At 27.8% G+C, this 17,640-nt stretch overlaps 1 protein-coding gene across 1 annotated transcript; it reads right to left on the bottom strand.

Moving 5' to 3' along the window:
- Positions 1-11,646: 11,646 nt before the first annotated feature.
- LOC109801439 (L-lactate dehydrogenase A) lies at positions 11,647-13,221 on the bottom strand. The gene is made up of 2 exons (XM_020362506.3): positions 12,551-13,221; positions 11,647-12,273 (listed from the first exon to the last, which is right to left on the bottom strand). Exons 1-2 carry the CDS (start codon positions 13,157-13,159, stop codon positions 11,830-11,832), a joined length of 1,053 nt encoding a protein of 350 aa, XP_020218095.1. The 5' UTR covers positions 13,160-13,221; the 3' UTR covers positions 11,647-11,829.
- Between the last annotated feature and the right edge of the window lie 4,419 nt (positions 13,222-17,640).

Genomic DNA, 17,640 nt, shown 5'->3' with positions numbered 1-17,640 from the left:
TTATAATTTCTTTTTAGTTTTTCAGTTTAAAATATATAGATTTTAAAAAAATTATAATGAAATTGTAAATAATTAATTTAGTTATTATTTTAAATTTAGATTATAAAAATGTATTTAAAATTAAATTTAAAGAATAAAATTAAATAAAATTAATTTTAAATAGAATAATTTAGTTAAATTTTTAAGTTATTTTAAATTTTTTTATTAATTGTAAATAAAATAATATAGTTAAGTTTTTAGAATAAAAATAAATATACTGTTAAAATAATGTTTATTTATTTATTTTTAAAAAAAATTTCTCTTGAGGGTATGAGTGGTTTTTTTTTTTTTTTTACTTCCATAACTGCTGCATGGTTTTTCATTTTGTTTTTTATTCTTCACACCTTTTCCGTTTCTTGTCACTCTCTCGGTAATACCTTCAACTTTTCACACTTGAAGGCTTATGAGGTATGAATTTTTTGTTTTCATGGCTTTCCATGGCTTCTTCTCCATTCTTTTGTCTTCCTTTCAAAAAAAAATTTCTTCATCTTGTCTTCTGATTTTACTCCTCTAATCATTATGTGGTCTGTGTTTTACAACTCTTACTATTGTAGTCTTCTTCTTATTCTTTCTGTATATTTTTTCTATTTATTATTATTTACCCTCTTTCTTTTTCTTCAATTTTTTTAAAAATTCTTTTGCCAATATGAGTTTTGTTTCGTATTAAAAGTTTGTCCTTTAATCGTGGAATGTATGAGTTTTGTTTCGTATTAAAAATTCTATTTAGTTTTCAGTTTTAAATTTTAAGTTATTTTAAAATTTTGTATTAATTGTAAATAAAATAATTTAGTTAAGTTTTTAGAATAAGAATAAATAATAAAATAATTATTAAATAAATAAATGAAATAAATATGAATTTAAATTAATAAAAAAAAGACAATTTTTATTTAAAATGATGGTAAACAAAATATAATATTTGGAAGGTTTGATGACATTTTAAGCTTGGTGACTTGAACTCCCTTGACGATAAGGACATTTCTTCTTTATAATTAAATTAATTATTTAAAATTTCATTATAATTTTTTTAAAAATCTATATATTTTAAACTGAAAAACTAAAAAGAAATTATAAATCTGAAAAAAAAAACTTAAAAAAAAAAAAAAACAGAAAACGAAAAAAAAAAAAGGGCCTTTGAGAAATTTCAAAGGGATTTTTCAAAATTTTGGAAAAATTCCTTTGAGAAATCGGTTACCCAGTAACCGATTTCTCACCTAAAAAATCAAGTGGTATATTTAGGTAAATATTTATCACTTTGGGTTATTTAAATAAATAAAATAAAAAAACAGTATATTAAAAAAAAAAAGTCTTCAATAACTTGTCTAATATATCAATTTTTTTTTTTTAAAATGACATGTGACCAACTACGTTGATATGAAAAGTCTACTCTCTTATAAATAATTATATTATATATTAGTCGTTCATAACTTCTTTATATTTTAATTTTAAGTTCAAATTTCTTAAAACTATACGCATCCATTTTAAGCATATTTTAAAGATGTTTTTATCAAAATTATTTATACATTTTTCTATCTAAACAATATAATTTTAAAGTTAAAATATCTTAATTATATATAGATATGATATTTGTTAATTTACGATGTTATTTAAATTCTTAAGTCTTAACTAATAGTTGTGAAATTAGATTATATATATATATACTTATACTGTTTGTGTTAAAATTATGTTAAAACTGGTTTTTTCTTAAATTGAGTCAAGATTAAGTAGTGAACATGATATCTTGTTTCAATTTTTGCCTATCAAACTCAGCACCTCTAAAAATGTAATTGTTTCTATGTCCCCAAATATTCTTTGTGACTGAACAACTTGTCACATGTTGATTTGGACTTTCTAGTAAAACAGTTGCTACAGATACCCATTGATAGCATTCCTTCCACACTAAGTCAGCCTCCTTGCACGTGAAAAAAAAAAAAAAAAAAAGTGCAATTGTTTCTTCTTTTGTATATATGACATAGTGGACAGATACAGTCTTTAACCCTCAAAAATTACATTCCTTCTGAGGTTGTTTGGTGTTAGCAACCCATTATTGAGTACCCTCCAAACCAAAATCGCAACCTTAGAGGTTACTTTCATTTTCCATACTTTTGAGGCTATTTTATCCACACAACTTCCAAATTTTGCATTATGTACATTGTTTTATATGCAAAATTTACTAAAAATAACCCTGAGCTTCCGACAAGCCACACCCAACTATCTTTCTTTGCATTTGGCATTTTAACATTCAATAATAATTGCTGCAGATTTGGCCAATGGATTGTTTCTGATTTAAACAACCTTCTCCTCCACTTACAATCCCACACCCAACTATCCATATTCTCCTCCACTAACAGTATTTTCCCTCTCAACTTCTCCCCCAGTCTTCTTTTGTGTACCATGTCACATGCATGAGGAATATACATTCACTATTGTTATTGCTACACTTCCGACCCCCTCTTTCCAAAAACCTGCATGCCTATATATCCCCACGCTTTAGACTATTCTCACATGTGATGTGGGGGTAAAATTCCCTTCACAAAATTAGGCCCTAAATCTTACCTTTTCACCCATTGTGGGCTTAAAATGTATATATAATACATATATTCTTATTAACTTTAAGCTAGTAAAAATTAACTCACTTTTCAAGTTAATCTCTTCAAATATTAATTACAACTGTATATTTAATGTCAAATAAAATACAATGGAAAAATAGTACGTAAAAATTGATTAAGTAAATGTATGTTAATAATAAATTGAGTAAATATTAGTTATTATGTACTTATTTAATTTCAATTTGTACGTCGATGAAGTTCAATATTGTATTAGTTGAGTTTGAGATTTATCAGTTAAATTTTTTATACATAAAAATAGTAGATATAAGAGATGAAATTTATTCACTTCTAACATCAAAAGATGTTGTTAATTAATTGAGTTATTGTTAATCCATATTACTTTTATTAGTTAAACACAAATTATATTGACAATCGGGATTCTTAGATTTTGCTGAACTCATGCTCACCTAAACAATTTTATTTTTTTTGTTACGATACCTTGACATTTCGTATGTATTTGTGTAATTGAACTTGAGCTTAGACCCTGCTCCAAAGTATATAGTATATTTGTGCATTAAAAAGCTCAATGCTATAACTTTCATGAGCACATTGATGGTGACAAAGCACCTCGTTGTTTTATCATCAATTATTCTGATGTTATAATTAACTTTCACGAGTTTCTTCAATCCACCCTTTCTCTTTCATCTTTTACTTCTGTCGAGTCTCAAAAAAAACAGCCTGATTATTTTATTACAAATTTTTTATTGATATACATTTTACAATTAAAACAAATATATTTATTTTACTTATATCAATTGTTTAAAATTAATTTTGTTAGAATACTGGAATCCTGACCACGATATAGTGCACCCTCCTTCTCTTTTTGCCCGTTCTATTTTTTTTTTTTATAATCGTAAATATTAGAATATATCTTTTTAATATATACAGTGATTTAAGTTTTATAATAAGAAATAGGCTATAAATCAATATATCAAAAAACAAAAATGCTATGAATCCTTGAATCTGGGTCCGGTACACGGCATTAGCCCTGACACTAGTTGCGTTGAAACAAGTTTTTTATTTTTATTTTTTATTTTTTAAAAAATTGATCTTAAACACTCTCGTGATAACAAAATTCTCTTATTATGCATCATTGTTGATTGTTGTCTTTTCTTATGTAAATTACTATTCTTTTCTACTTTAACTATATATTTTTCGTCTTATAATTAAATGATACTTTTATTTTGGAAAATATATATACATCGGCAATCAAAGAGTTTTTTTCCTCTTGCTCCACTAATTAATTTATTTAGTTTTACAAGAGAAAACAGTGTGACAAACTTTCAGATTTGGACACGAGGATCAATATTAACCACGATTTTATTCTCAATAATAAAACATATGTGGTTGATATGGATTGGTGCTAATGTATTATTATTCTATTGTAGAAAAATAAAAGAAATTAAAAACCTTTAATGAAATCGAGTTTTGGCAAACAAGAAGAATGACGAAAACACTTCATTGGACGGCGAATGACATAATCCATCTTGAGCTTAATTCCATTTTTAAATTTTAGTTAATTTAACATCTAATGACTTTAGTCAAACTCTACATTAAGCAAATATATTTATATACTAATAAATTAATACCATTAATACATACGGAAAAAAGTAACATTAATACGTCAGATTTGTTCCCTTAATTTCACAAAGACGTTCAAACCTCTCTTCTCTCTCAAAATTATGATTCGGTGCAAGAACTTAATAGTATTTTAAATTCTTAATTAATAATTAATGATTTTCAGAGTCAAAAGATGGCTCTTTTAGGAAGTCCATAAATCGGCTTTTCGTGTTGTTCAAAAGATCCATTACATGGACAACGTAACACGTGGATCAATAATAGCAATTTAATAAGGAGCTAGCATCAAATTATGTACGCAACTTGTTTCCTCGTCTCTTAGAAATTAACATAATTATAGTTATAAACAATAACAAAAGTTGAAGAAAAGCACATAATGGAAGAGAGAGAGAGAGAAAACCCATCCACACAACCACGAGCCGGATGAGTTTTAGTTGGTAGGGAAATTAATAATAATAAGAAGAAAAAAAAAGTTAACGTTGTCATCAACTTATCTATTTTTCTAACTAAGGGGTTGTCTACTGCGTATCAGTACAAATATAATGTTAAAATGTTAAAATATATTTCATTAAAAATTTAAATTTTAAATAATTTTCATCTTTTTAACATAATCAACGTGTTTTTAATTAAATTTTCAATTTAACTGAATATATGTCTATAGACACAAAATAAAAATTAATAATATTATTATTATCATTAAAGTTATGATATGTTTTTCTAATTAAGGGTGATATTGCTTAGTACAACTAATATACTTAAAGTGACGAAACAATAAGCCATCAAATAAGTTATTGAAAACCATAATATAAGTAATAGGATACACACACGCACACTTATATATTAACCTTTTATTCTAATAAAATTATCTATTATTATGATGTACAATTATAAAAAAAAATGTTATTATAATGATATACAAAAAATATTATTATAAATACAAAAAGTATTGATTTTAAATATGATTTAACAATATATTTTATGTATCGCTAATATTTATTAATAATATAATATATATTATATTTGGTGTGTAGATAAAAATACTTTTTAATAATACGTATTAGATTACATATAACAATTTTCTTATAATATGTATTATATTATAAAAGAAAAATTATATTAAGAGTTTAATTTTTGACAATTACAACATAGATTAATCTAATATTAAATCGATAGTAACTAATTTTTTTTTGTAAATGTATATATAAAAAATGCATATATACGATATTAATGTATCAAGTTTAAATGTATTCCTCCAAATTTATTAGTATTAAATTGTCATTAAGACAATATCAATTGATAAATATTAATGTATTTTATTAAATATTTATAATTATTTTGAAAAATTAATTATTTTACCCGTAACAAAGTTACTCTATCAAATTCAGAAAGGAAACCACGAATTTTCATTTGTCCTTTTTATTGAAATCCCGAGTTTGTGATTTCATATTGCTCCAAATAATGTGAGTTCTCTTATGAGTTAGCCATTCAAATGATTTTATAGAGTATATATATATATATTATTAGTCATTTCTCATTAACACTATTTTTTTTTTGCAGTTGATATTATCATTAATTACTTAATTGGTGTAAAATTTAATCCAGCGCATGAAAGTACAGGTTCAGTAAAAGTATATAGGTTTGTTATCTTATTACAATTGGCCACCTCTTTTTTTAAAACTTACTGAGCTGAGAGTATATATTTAACAAATCTCACAAATAATATTATATGAAGAGTTGCTTTACATAGTTACACTAAAAACAAATTTCACAGTCCCTAGTTCAGTATGTATGTATGGAGAAACAGGTACTACTTATATTTACTACGTCAAAATATATACTTTTTCTTCTTTCTTTGAGGCCCGGCACATTAGGCTATGTGAACTTGTGAAGATTCTTTAACACACGGGATTCGTTTGTGTACAAAACATTTTCTTCACAAGAATCGAATATTTTATTTTTAAGTTCAGGTGCTTAATTAAAATCCATCTCCACACAAAATTTCCACGCTCACAAAAAGTTAATAGTTCCGAGATGAAGAAGAAATGAAATGTATTTTCATTTGAATACTGGTCGTTCATATCTATTTTTAAAAAAAAAATAAAAAAAAAGATTATAAAAATATCGATATAACCGACTATATTAATTAGGAAGTTTCAATAATAAAAAAGTTGACTTCCAGTAATCATAAAGTATATGATTCGATATTAATTTATTAGTAATAATTGATTCTTATTAATTGTACGTTTATATATAGTAGTATATACTAGTATCTGGAGACTGGAGTGGGATAATATGATGGTATATATTTTGTGATGAGCGTGATTAATGTGTCTACCTTACAAGTTCCTCATGTTGCTATCTTGTTATGTTATGTGCTGTGGTTGAAGACGTGCTTATCGTGGTTTTGGATATAGTTAGCTAGTTAAGCGTTGAAATGTATTATAATACTTTATTACGAGATATTGAAAAAGGATAAACATTGGCGGCATTCTATTGATAGAGGAAAAACATAAAAAAAAAAAAAAAAAAATTATAATAATTTGACCTTTAATTATTAATTGTCACATCCATAGCATATATGAATAATTGGTTTAATGGAGATTTGTGAACAAAGTGGAGACAGATATAGAGATGCAGATAAAGGTGGCGTGGGGTGAACGGAAAAGTGGAAAATTTTGCAGAATAAGAAAATAATAGGCTTTTAAAATTAATTATTTTTAACTTTTAAAATTAGTTTCGTAATTAATTTTTAAAAAGTTAATTTTAAAATTAGTTAAATAACCGATTTTAAAAATTAACTTTTAAGATCAATTATTTTATAACCGATCTTAAAAGTCCTGATTCAGACAGGCCGTTCTAAGTTGTTAAAAAGGCCTAAAAAATAGTGTGGAATGGGCCGTTCTAGCATAGTTTGACATAAGGTTAACCAATCTAGAACAGACATCAGAATGGTCCGTTCTGCTTGCAGCAAAACGAGCCGTTCCAGATTCAAAATTTATCAAAAAGAACCTATAACGAAAATAGAGACAAGAGAATGAGAAAACGAAAAGAGATACAAGAAGAGCATGAGAAGACGAAAACAAAAACAAAAACGACCGAAATTTACCTTATTAGAGACTTCAGAAAATGAGAGCGCGAGAGAGTAAAAAAAGGAATGAAGGAAAAGATTAAAGAGAATAAGAATGAAGGGTAATATAAAAAGTTTCTGACGATACTTTTAAAATCGGTTATTTAATAACCGATTTTGTATATTATATACAAAATCGGTTCTGAAATAATCGGTTCTTAAATAACTAATTTTAAAAGTAGCACTTTTAAAATCGGTCATAAAATAACCGATCTTAAAAGTGCTCATATTATTTATAAAATTATTACTACATCACTTTTAAAATCGATTATTTTATAACCAATTTTAAAATTTCGATTTTAAATTCAATTTTTGCACTGGTATACTGATACCGGAAACATGTGGCAGTATTCTGAACATGTGGGGAGTCCTCATCTAGGGTGGGGGGCCTTCCATAAGAATAAAATGAAGATCCAATGAACCCTATCTAACCCTCTACGCATTATTTTATATTCGTCTTGGAATCCCTTAAGTTTCAAGATACCCATATGTCTGAGTTCATTTTTTTTAATACTATCTCACCTCAACAAAACACTATATGAAATGGATATCTAAAGAGATGAGTTTTGAATCATAGTTGGACTCAATTTTCAAGTAGCAATATTATTGGTGGAGTTTTACTTTTTCAAAACATCCACTAAATCAAATAAATGAGTTAGATATTATATATTATTCAAAATTTTAATTAAAATATTAAATGATAAATTCTTTTCATTTATATATTAATTAATCTGTCTGAATCTAATCAATGAATAATTTTATTTACACTAGAGTTCTAATAATATTAGCAAAAATATTTTTTTTATAATTTCCTAAATATTATTATTTGCAAATATTCTTTATAATTTTGTACATATTATTAAATGAACTGTGCAAAATATTTTAGAATGCAAAAATAGTGTATGATATCCTTGCAACTGGTTTAAATAGTCAGCACAATAAGATTTTTACAATTTATGCGAAATTTAAAAATTGATTATGGCTTAATCGATTTGATATATGACATAAAAATGAGGTGTATATAGGTGGTGTTGCGGCGGTGGAGGAGTGTATAGATAGTTACAATGAGCGTGCGGTGGATGATTTGATGACACTAACCTAGACGTCGCGGTTGGATAACCCGTGAGAGACAAGAAACGACAGTCGTTTGGGAGTTAATGAGGAGAACCAAACCTACAACCTCGTAGAGTCTGTCGTTGTTTGAGGGAGTTGTAAACGTTCAAGTGTGATACTGCGTCCTCAAACACACAAAATTGGCTATGAGACAACGATTTTGTATCTTGTTTTTTCAAAATCAGTCTACACCATAACGTTCGTTGGCGGGAACAAAATTAGTTCTACAACAATTGGTTTTCTAAACCTTTTCTCTTACTAGTAATTTACTAAACAATTTGTGACTCCAATTAAATTATTTAAAGAAACAGGTTTAAATTCATTGAATAATAATTTTTTTTTTTAAATGTATATATTAATTACTAACCTTATTCCGCATAAAAGACACGTGATGACCAACAAATGTCATATTATATTTGTTTCCAATCAAAATCAATTTGAATCATTTTACAACTCCATCGGTAAATGTGTTGATAGTTCACTTAACATGAGTAAGAAGGCTAAATATATTCCAACTAGACTTTTGAATGGCATGTGGGTGGGATAAAAGAGATGGATCACAGCATAAACATGACCTGCGGAATACTTGGTTCCCTGCATCGAGGGAATACCTTTGAAAATGCTTGTTTTTTAACAATAAATTTTTATTCTTTATGCATGCAAACAAAATTGAAATGAATGGCGAATGTAAAGGACATACAAAATGGTGCATAAATTTGCAATAAATGGAGGGAGCTGCACGTTGACCTCATTGGGGGCTCACTGATACAGCTCCAATATGAACTGTCTCTTACACATATTATAAATGTAAGTCTAATAATTAAGGTTGGTCTAATAATTGAGTAACTACGATCTATACCTTAACGGCTCAAATTTAAACGTCTCGAGGATTGTTCATTAATTGGGCCAGATCGTACAGATCCATACCTTAATGATCGGGCCACAAGAATTGATTTAAACGTTTTTCTTAACTTAGCTATAGTAATTATTGTATATCTTAGGATGGGGTTGAAACTTGAAACCGAGTAGCACTTTCTTTCTCTTTTTTTTTTTTTTTTTTTTATTTATTTAAGAAAAAGAGTTACAAAATAGACAAAATTTAAGTGTATTTCTTGAAGTGCAGATGATATTATTCTCCGATCAAAATTACACTTTTAAGTTAATAATATGTGTAAACATATATTAATAAGACCTATATTATTGACATAAAATTCTAGTTTTAATTAAAGAATAATACCAACTACACATTAAAAAAGTGTACCTAAATTTTATCATAGAAAATAACCATTATCATAAAAGGTGAATTTTATATATTGTACCTAAGAGTGGTAACTACTCTGTGTTAGTCTTATCTGTAATTATTGCATAATTCAAAAAAATTTTAATACAACACTGAAATGTATCTCTAGTCAATATTTGGGCTGCGGCCCATCTTGATACATATAGGACACAATCTCTACTTGGACCAGAAACATTTGATAAGAAAATAAAACGTCACCATTATGCGTTTCTCTAGGCAATCTATGGAAACTTAAGTTTTATTCTAGATACTAGATACGGCAAGTTAAAGTAGGCCTTGCTTATTTTTGTGGTTTGATCTCCTTATAATTTTGAAGCCTAAAATAGTAAAATCGACTTAATAGTTTATTATAAGTTTTTTTTCTTCTTTTTTTTTTTTTTATAGTTCGACTTGACTTTTATGTAAATTTGGTTTGAGTGGTTAACATATTTAAAGACTTATTTTTTATTATTAAAGATTTAAATTGGTTGATTGGTGTATTATTAATAAGTTACATAGGCTTAAGGATTAATAGATTCATTATTTTAAAAAATAATAGAAGATTTACGTGTTAACAGATACATTATCAAAGATCAATAAAGTGTGATATGATTAATAGATAATCTTACTTTTTTTGAACATGTGATAAGTTTGTATAAAAAAAATATTTGTTGAGAAAGGATAATTCTTTAAATGAATCTCAATATTTCTAGAAATTAATTCTTAAATTTCATAAAAAAAAAATTAACTAATTAAACTAATAGGCATTTAAGTTAACATTCAGACTATAAAAAAAAAGTCATATATTCATATCTATATATATATATAAGAAGGGTTATAATAACATTGATATAACTTTTACTAAGTATTATACTGCTTAATAACTCTATATTAAATGTAAATTTTGTAAATTTAACCGTTAGATTGAAAGCTCTTTACTCTTAGATTATATATACAAAATTTTATATTAATCCAAGATAATTTGATACTTCATTCTTATAAAATAAAATTGACGTAATATATTCATTTCAAAATATACTAAAAGATGAATACTTTGATTACTTTCAAGTTGTTGTTCAATTTTAACAAAATTTGATATACACATATAAAGTAATATGAATTTTTAATCTAACGGTTGGATTTACAAAATTCACATTTAATATAAAATTATTAAACGGTATAATACTTGGTAAAAGTTAAAGCGATGTAATTAATTATAACCTCCTATATATATATATATCAAATATTTATATAGAGAAAAGTAGTAGGGTTGTAGTCATCAGATAACTTTATTTTAATTTTAAAATTTATGATTCAAAAGCAATTACCCATTTCAATTGAATATAACATATGTTAAGCATCGTAAAATCATATTTCTTTAATTATTGATAGATTTTTAAACAATATTTTTTATCTATTTAACTTATAATGTATTATTGATAGGAACTCAAATTTTTTGAATGAATTAAAAGTAATTATGATTTTCAAGCACTTTGCATTTTACTAATTTAATGTTATATATATATATATATATATATATATATATATATATATATATTCTTTATTCATAATATCAGTTTGAATATAATTTTTTTTACATAACTTTATTCTTTTTATTAATTGATAATAGAAATATTTAATTAAAATAATAATAATAAACATACATTTAAATTTTATTATTTTTTACACACACATATATATATATATATATATATATATATATATATATATATATATATATATTCATTACAACAAAAAATTAATTTTAAAATACTCACATAATAAGTTTGTGGAGTGTATCATACGAGTCAAAATCTATTCTATTGATTTAACAATGATTTAATTACAATTAAACGTTAAATTAATTTAACAACAATTCTATTTAAATGATAGAAAAATAGCAATTCACTTCACAGTTGACAAGTTTATATATTGTAAATAGAAAATACATCACTCCTTATTAATTTTTTTTTTTTTTAATTAGTACATAGATGAACAAACAAGATCTTGTAAAAAAGGATAATTAACAACAAACATTGATACATGAGTATCTACCTGACTTCATCATAGGAAGCTTGAAATGAAATTCAAATAGCCAACTGATTCTGCACCTCGAGTATCGTGTTTGCCGAATCCCTAAGCCTCTGCGACTCTTCTTCAGTCAAATGCACATTGGTTACACCCAACACTCCTCCTCTTCCAAGTTGTGCAGGCAAGCTGAGAAACACTTCCCCACCATCGATGCCATAAAAACCCTTTGCAAGAACCGACACAGGATGCACCCTCCTTTGGTTCCTAAGAATGCTTCGTGCCAAGTTTGCCACCGAGTACCCTATCGCCCAAGAAGTGTACCCTTTCAGACTTATCACTTCATAAGCACCTTGTATAACTTCTTTATGTATCTTCTCCAACATTTCCCTCTCATACGCTATTTCTTGCTTCTCCAAAAAGCTTAGCACCGGAACACCCCCAACACTAATGCTAGACCACAGGGCCACCGAGCTGTCACCGTGTTCCCCCACTATAAAAGCCTGCACTTACAAATTCACATAAGAAAATAAAAATTTACGTAAGAATAATAAAAGGAAAAAACTTACATTCAATATCATGCTAATCGTACCATTTTCCAATCAAAATTTTATCTTAATAATAATAATGGTATGAGTTACAGATAATATATTCTTTATAACTCATATCATTGATGTGAGAATCCAAATCTGACTGAAAAAGAATGCAAACCATTGCATGCAAGTTTTATGTATAGTAAAAGTCAAGTCACATTAATAAGATAGTGCAAAAGTAATGAACCTGGACATCTTGGGCGTTGACATCAAGATGATCAGCAATGAGGAAACGAAAACGTGAGGAGTCCAAGTTAGTGCCAGAGCCAATGACGCGGTTGGAAGGGAACCCTGAGAGCTTCCAAGCCACGTAACTGAGAACGTCCACCGGATTTGAAACAATAAGGAGAATGGTGTCTGGGGAGTGACCAACCAGAGGAGGTATGATTTTCTGAAAAAGGGTCACATTCCTTTGTAGGAGGTTAAGCCTCGACTCGCCGTTGATCTGACGGGCTCCGGCAGTCACAATACAGAGGTCGGAGCCCGCCGTAACGGCGTAGTCCGTAGAGGCATGAATTTTGGTGCGGGGGAGGAAGGCGGCGGCATGCTGGAGGTCCAACATCTCGCCACGGAGCTTCTCAGGAATGGCATCGACGAGTGCAAGCTCGTCGGTGAGATCCTGAGTGAGGATGGTTTGGGCTATGGCCATTCCCACGTTGCCAGCGCCAACAACAGATATCTTGTTGTGGCGCTTGGTGGGAGAGGAAGGTGCTGCGTTCATGATGGACTTGAAGAAGGCTTGTGTTAGGTCCAAGCCCCCTGGACCCAAAGCTGAACTTGAACCACTCTTGTGCATTGTGATTAGATGGATGTGAATTATGAGATGATATTAATTAATTGTTTCTTGTGGTTACGAGATGCAAGAGACAACATATTTATACTGAGGTGAAAGTGCAATGAGAACGTAAAACATGGTTCTAATTAGGTAAATGGTTTCGAATTCTTAGTCTTGGAAAGGAAGGTAATGCTTTTCAATAGTCAATAATACCGTGCATTCTAATTCGTAAATGAGATTTGGTGGTTGAGATCAAAGCAGCGTCACTTTGTGGGCCCATTCCACTTTCCTTGTGTCTCTCCGTAGAGAATTCCTGGTACAGCTTTTGAAGTTTCTACTGTTCTGGATACGTCAATGAAATGAATGTGTTAAGAAGTTTCAATAGTCGTCAAGGAAATACGTTAATTTCAAGGTTTGTAAAAGGGAGAAAAAGAAAACTTGTCATCCTGGTTTTTGTCTCTCACCGACACCCCACGACTGCTACAATTTATGAGTTGCACCCATTTTTTATGTGATGATAGAGACATTGTTTACATTTTAATTTAATTTCTTTTTGATTGAATTCAACTTTATGAATTCGGGAGACCTTTTTTTACCGTACCTTTTGTTCAAATACGGCTTCTGGAGACAAAAAGTCATCGTATCACTCGAGCAACCAATAGGTTTTGATAGTTGAAACTTTCAATGATTCGAATAGGAGAATGTTATGGTTATGTGCCCGAAGATTTACGATGCTTAAGCTCATCACTTTTTCTCTTCTTTCCCTTGTTAACTTCGAGGAATCTGTGTGCGGTGAGCTTATTTTATTTTTTATCATTTTCCACTTTTAGCAGTGATGATACCTTTTGTGTTTAGCACTTAGCAGTTTCATATACGCAGAGTTTACTTATCGAAAACGTGTGGCAGGCGCAGGACAACACAAAATGACAGTGTGGCAACATTTATGATGCAATGGTGGCCCTCTTATAATTCGCCTGTGACTGCTAACAAAACTCTCTTCTCGTATCCCCTTTCAAATATCTGTATACATGGAAATGGAACACTTACAAAGCATGGGACTTTCTTTAAAAAAAATTCATTAATTCAATATATATATATATATATATATATATATGAATATCTAAAAATTATATAAATTATTTTTTTATCATTAAAATAATAGAAACAAATTAAAATTTAAAGAATATATAAATGGAATTGAATAGTTAGTTTAATATATATTTACTTATATCTAATTTATTTATTACCACATTAATGAATTGTATAACATAATAAAATGGTTATAAATATGTGTAAAAATATTTAAAAATATGTATAAAATACTTGTATTGACTATATATATAAACCCATTTATATATAAATGGATGGTGATTAAGTAACTCTAAGAGTAATTCTTGGTATAATTATTTCATTCAATAACACACAGTATATATTAAATTTTAAATATTTAACTATTAAATTTAAAGTTTTTATTAAAATAGATAAAGTTTACATTTTTTTGAAAAATTTAAAAATTATTTATTATTTTATTATGTAAATTAAAATCAATGTATATTTGATCATTAGAACTAGTCTAATAGTCGGAAAGAAGAGATTGAGACAATAAAAATAAGAAACTAAGGTAAAATTCTCGATGTAACCATTTTTATACATTTTTTTATCTTTATAAAAAAAATAACATTTATCAAAAAATATAAATCTATATATATTTATATAAGGACACACACATATATTAATCATTTTCTCACCATCATATTTCTCAAGGGCACACACACAAATATTAATCATTTTCTCACCATGCATCATACTTCTCAAGGGCGTACACACACAAATATTAATTATTTTCTCACCATCTATATTTATACTTTATATAAGGGCAAACACACATAGATATTAATCATTTTCTCACCATCATATTATCATATTTCTCAAGGGTAAAATATAAATCTCTATATATTTATACTATATATATAAGGGGATATCACTCTTTAGTTTTCAAATTTTTTTAGATATTTATACACTATTATTATATATTAATTTTTTTCCCACCATCATGTCTCTTAAGAAAAAAATAAAAAAAATGTGTATAAAAAATTAATCGTTTACTTTACCAATAAATAATAATTACCTATTTATTTTATAACCACTTTTAATCATCATGTTTTTTAAGATTAATTTTTTTCCTTTCTAATTATACATGGTTTCACTTGATTTATAATTTGTAAGTTGTAATCTTTATTATTTTTATATTTTATTATTTTTAAACAAAATTTATTGAGATACATTAATACTAATAAAATAAAAGTGTTAGTAACAACATCTAAAATAAAAATTTGGACAAGTCTGTACAACGTTTGCCGTAAGATATTTGTAACTAGACCTTCCCTATTTAACCATGTATTCTTTAAAGTTTCAAGGCCTAAACCCAATCATTTTTGCACCTAGTGCAGTTTAATTTCTTTCACACAAATAATTGTCTTGGTGGACCTACTGTTTGGCCCAATATTTTTGGACAAAGTAAAAAGGTTTTTCGCAGGTCTGCTTCTCGATCTAGATCCAATTTAAAAAATATAATTTTGATAACAACTCACGTCATCTTTACCGATTTTAATCTTGAAATCTTCAAGGCTTCACGAAGTCCATTCCCATCATTTTATCCATACTTAGAAATTTGTATTAAATTAAACTAAGACAGTAACACATGGTCATGGTAATAATGTGGTGTTTGTGTGTTTTACATCTGCCATTAACAGAGATTTTTGCGCATATATCTTTTCTTGTTTGATGCTAGACAAGCACACAAGTCAACTTGTTTTTGTTCTTCTGTTTGGCACAGGGTCCATTTTTCTTTTGGGGGTGTCTCCTGTATAGGATGTAGGATCTCATGGAAAATCTGTGCATGCTCTCAAAGGAAGTGGTCCAACAAATGCCCAAGGGTCTAATATTTCTTCCAGCTGTTTGGTTAGTCCACGACTCTAATTTAGGCCTATCTCAGTACTAAAGTGATTCAGGGAACTACATTGAGACCTGCATACCATGTTAGATTCAGTCTTAAAACCAAATAATATTCAATAAAGTTATGTATCAAATATATAAGTTTCACCTTAAGAATCAAGACAAATGGTGTAGAATTTTCCAACACATTATTTGAATATATCTACGTGGTTTTCTGGTATTCTCTTCTTGGTATTAGTATACACCGAAAGATACAACTTGTTCTCATGCTAGTGTTTGGAAGGGGTGAAAATTGATGCTCACTTTAAGATGAAATACTTCAAATTTCTTAAGAAGTTAATTCAACCTTATAAAATTATTTTAACCTATTATATTTAAACATGTGTTACCAGAGTTACTTTTTTCCGCCTGGAACATTAATTGACTAATTACTCATATCTGCTATAGTTGCATAATATTCAAATCGTATTTAATTCTCTTATTCATTTCAGATAGCTTGATGCCTTATCTATTGAAGAGAAACCTTCATTGTCTATCTTTATTGATCGGTAGGTAGTATGGTCCATTTTGAACTAGCTCCTAACTTGTAGGTGTTTTCCAATTGTAAAATACTACTTAAGATTTTTTCTAAAAAAAGAATTTGACTTAAGAAATTAGATAAGAAAGTTTCTGAAAAAGTTGAAATACACAATATAATCTTAATTTATGCAAGTTTAATTTATTTTACCTCTTTGATTCTATTTTTTTTCCTCTTATAATTGTTTTTTAAAATGTTTATCCAAACTAACCGAATATAAGGACCAATTTTAGGTAATCTTAGATGAAGCTATTGTGATACTAACTTCAGTAGTTTTTTCTTTCTTTGTTTGGGTGAGGCTAAGGTTGATCTGGAGCTTGGGATCAAGACAGGTCAAGCAATCAGATTTATCAACCGGTTCATTGTCAGCTATACCAATATATATAGATTTTAGAGTTACTTCATATCATGAGGAATGTATCGGTATAGGCTATACGGATGAATATCAGAAATGGGGGTGATGTTTGAGGAGTCATCAACTTGTAGGATGATATTGATGAAGCTTTGGCTATTTGATAGAATACTTGTACATTTATTATGAGTTATAAGTCGAGGCGTGATTTTGAAATGTATAGTATTGGTTTTGATGAGGCACAATTATACATGTTACATGTGAGATATATTCTTTTTGCTTCCTGCATTGATTAATTTATTTGCCTTTACTTTGTTTCCTGCATTAATTAATATAAGGGGTTGTCTAACTTAATTCAAGTGGAAAAAATAAACTATTCCGTCTAAAATGATTGACGCAATTTTCTTATATGATGGTTGGAACAATTTTCTAATTATATCAATCATTTACAATAGGGTTCAAGTTGTTTTCTTAAATATGTTTGTGTTGTACTTCAATCAAAAAAATATACATATTAATAAAGTAAAATTGTAATTCTAATTGGGGAACACTAATAGTACTCCTAGTATTATTCTGAGTTTTATCATCATATATTACCTTTAAATTATGAGTTAATCA

This window comes from Cajanus cajan, chromosome 11, assembly GCF_000230855.2.
Source record: "Cajanus cajan strain Asha chromosome 11, NIPB_CcT2T_4, whole genome shotgun sequence".
NCBI lineage: Eukaryota > Viridiplantae > Streptophyta > Magnoliopsida > Fabales > Fabaceae > Cajanus > Cajanus cajan.
The sequence above is the reverse complement of the archived record's forward strand: the minus strand, read 5'-3'. Positions and strand labels throughout refer to the sequence as shown.

Coding starts and splice junctions, on each gene's coding strand:
- LOC109801439 (XM_020362506.3), bottom strand. CDS start 13,159: ATGCACAAGAGTGGTTCAAGTTCAGCTTTGGGTCCAGGGGGCTTGGAC. Junction 12,274..12,550: donor TCAACGCCCAAGATGTCCAG/GTTCATTACTTT, acceptor TTGTAAGTGCAG/GCTTTTATAGTGGGGGAACA.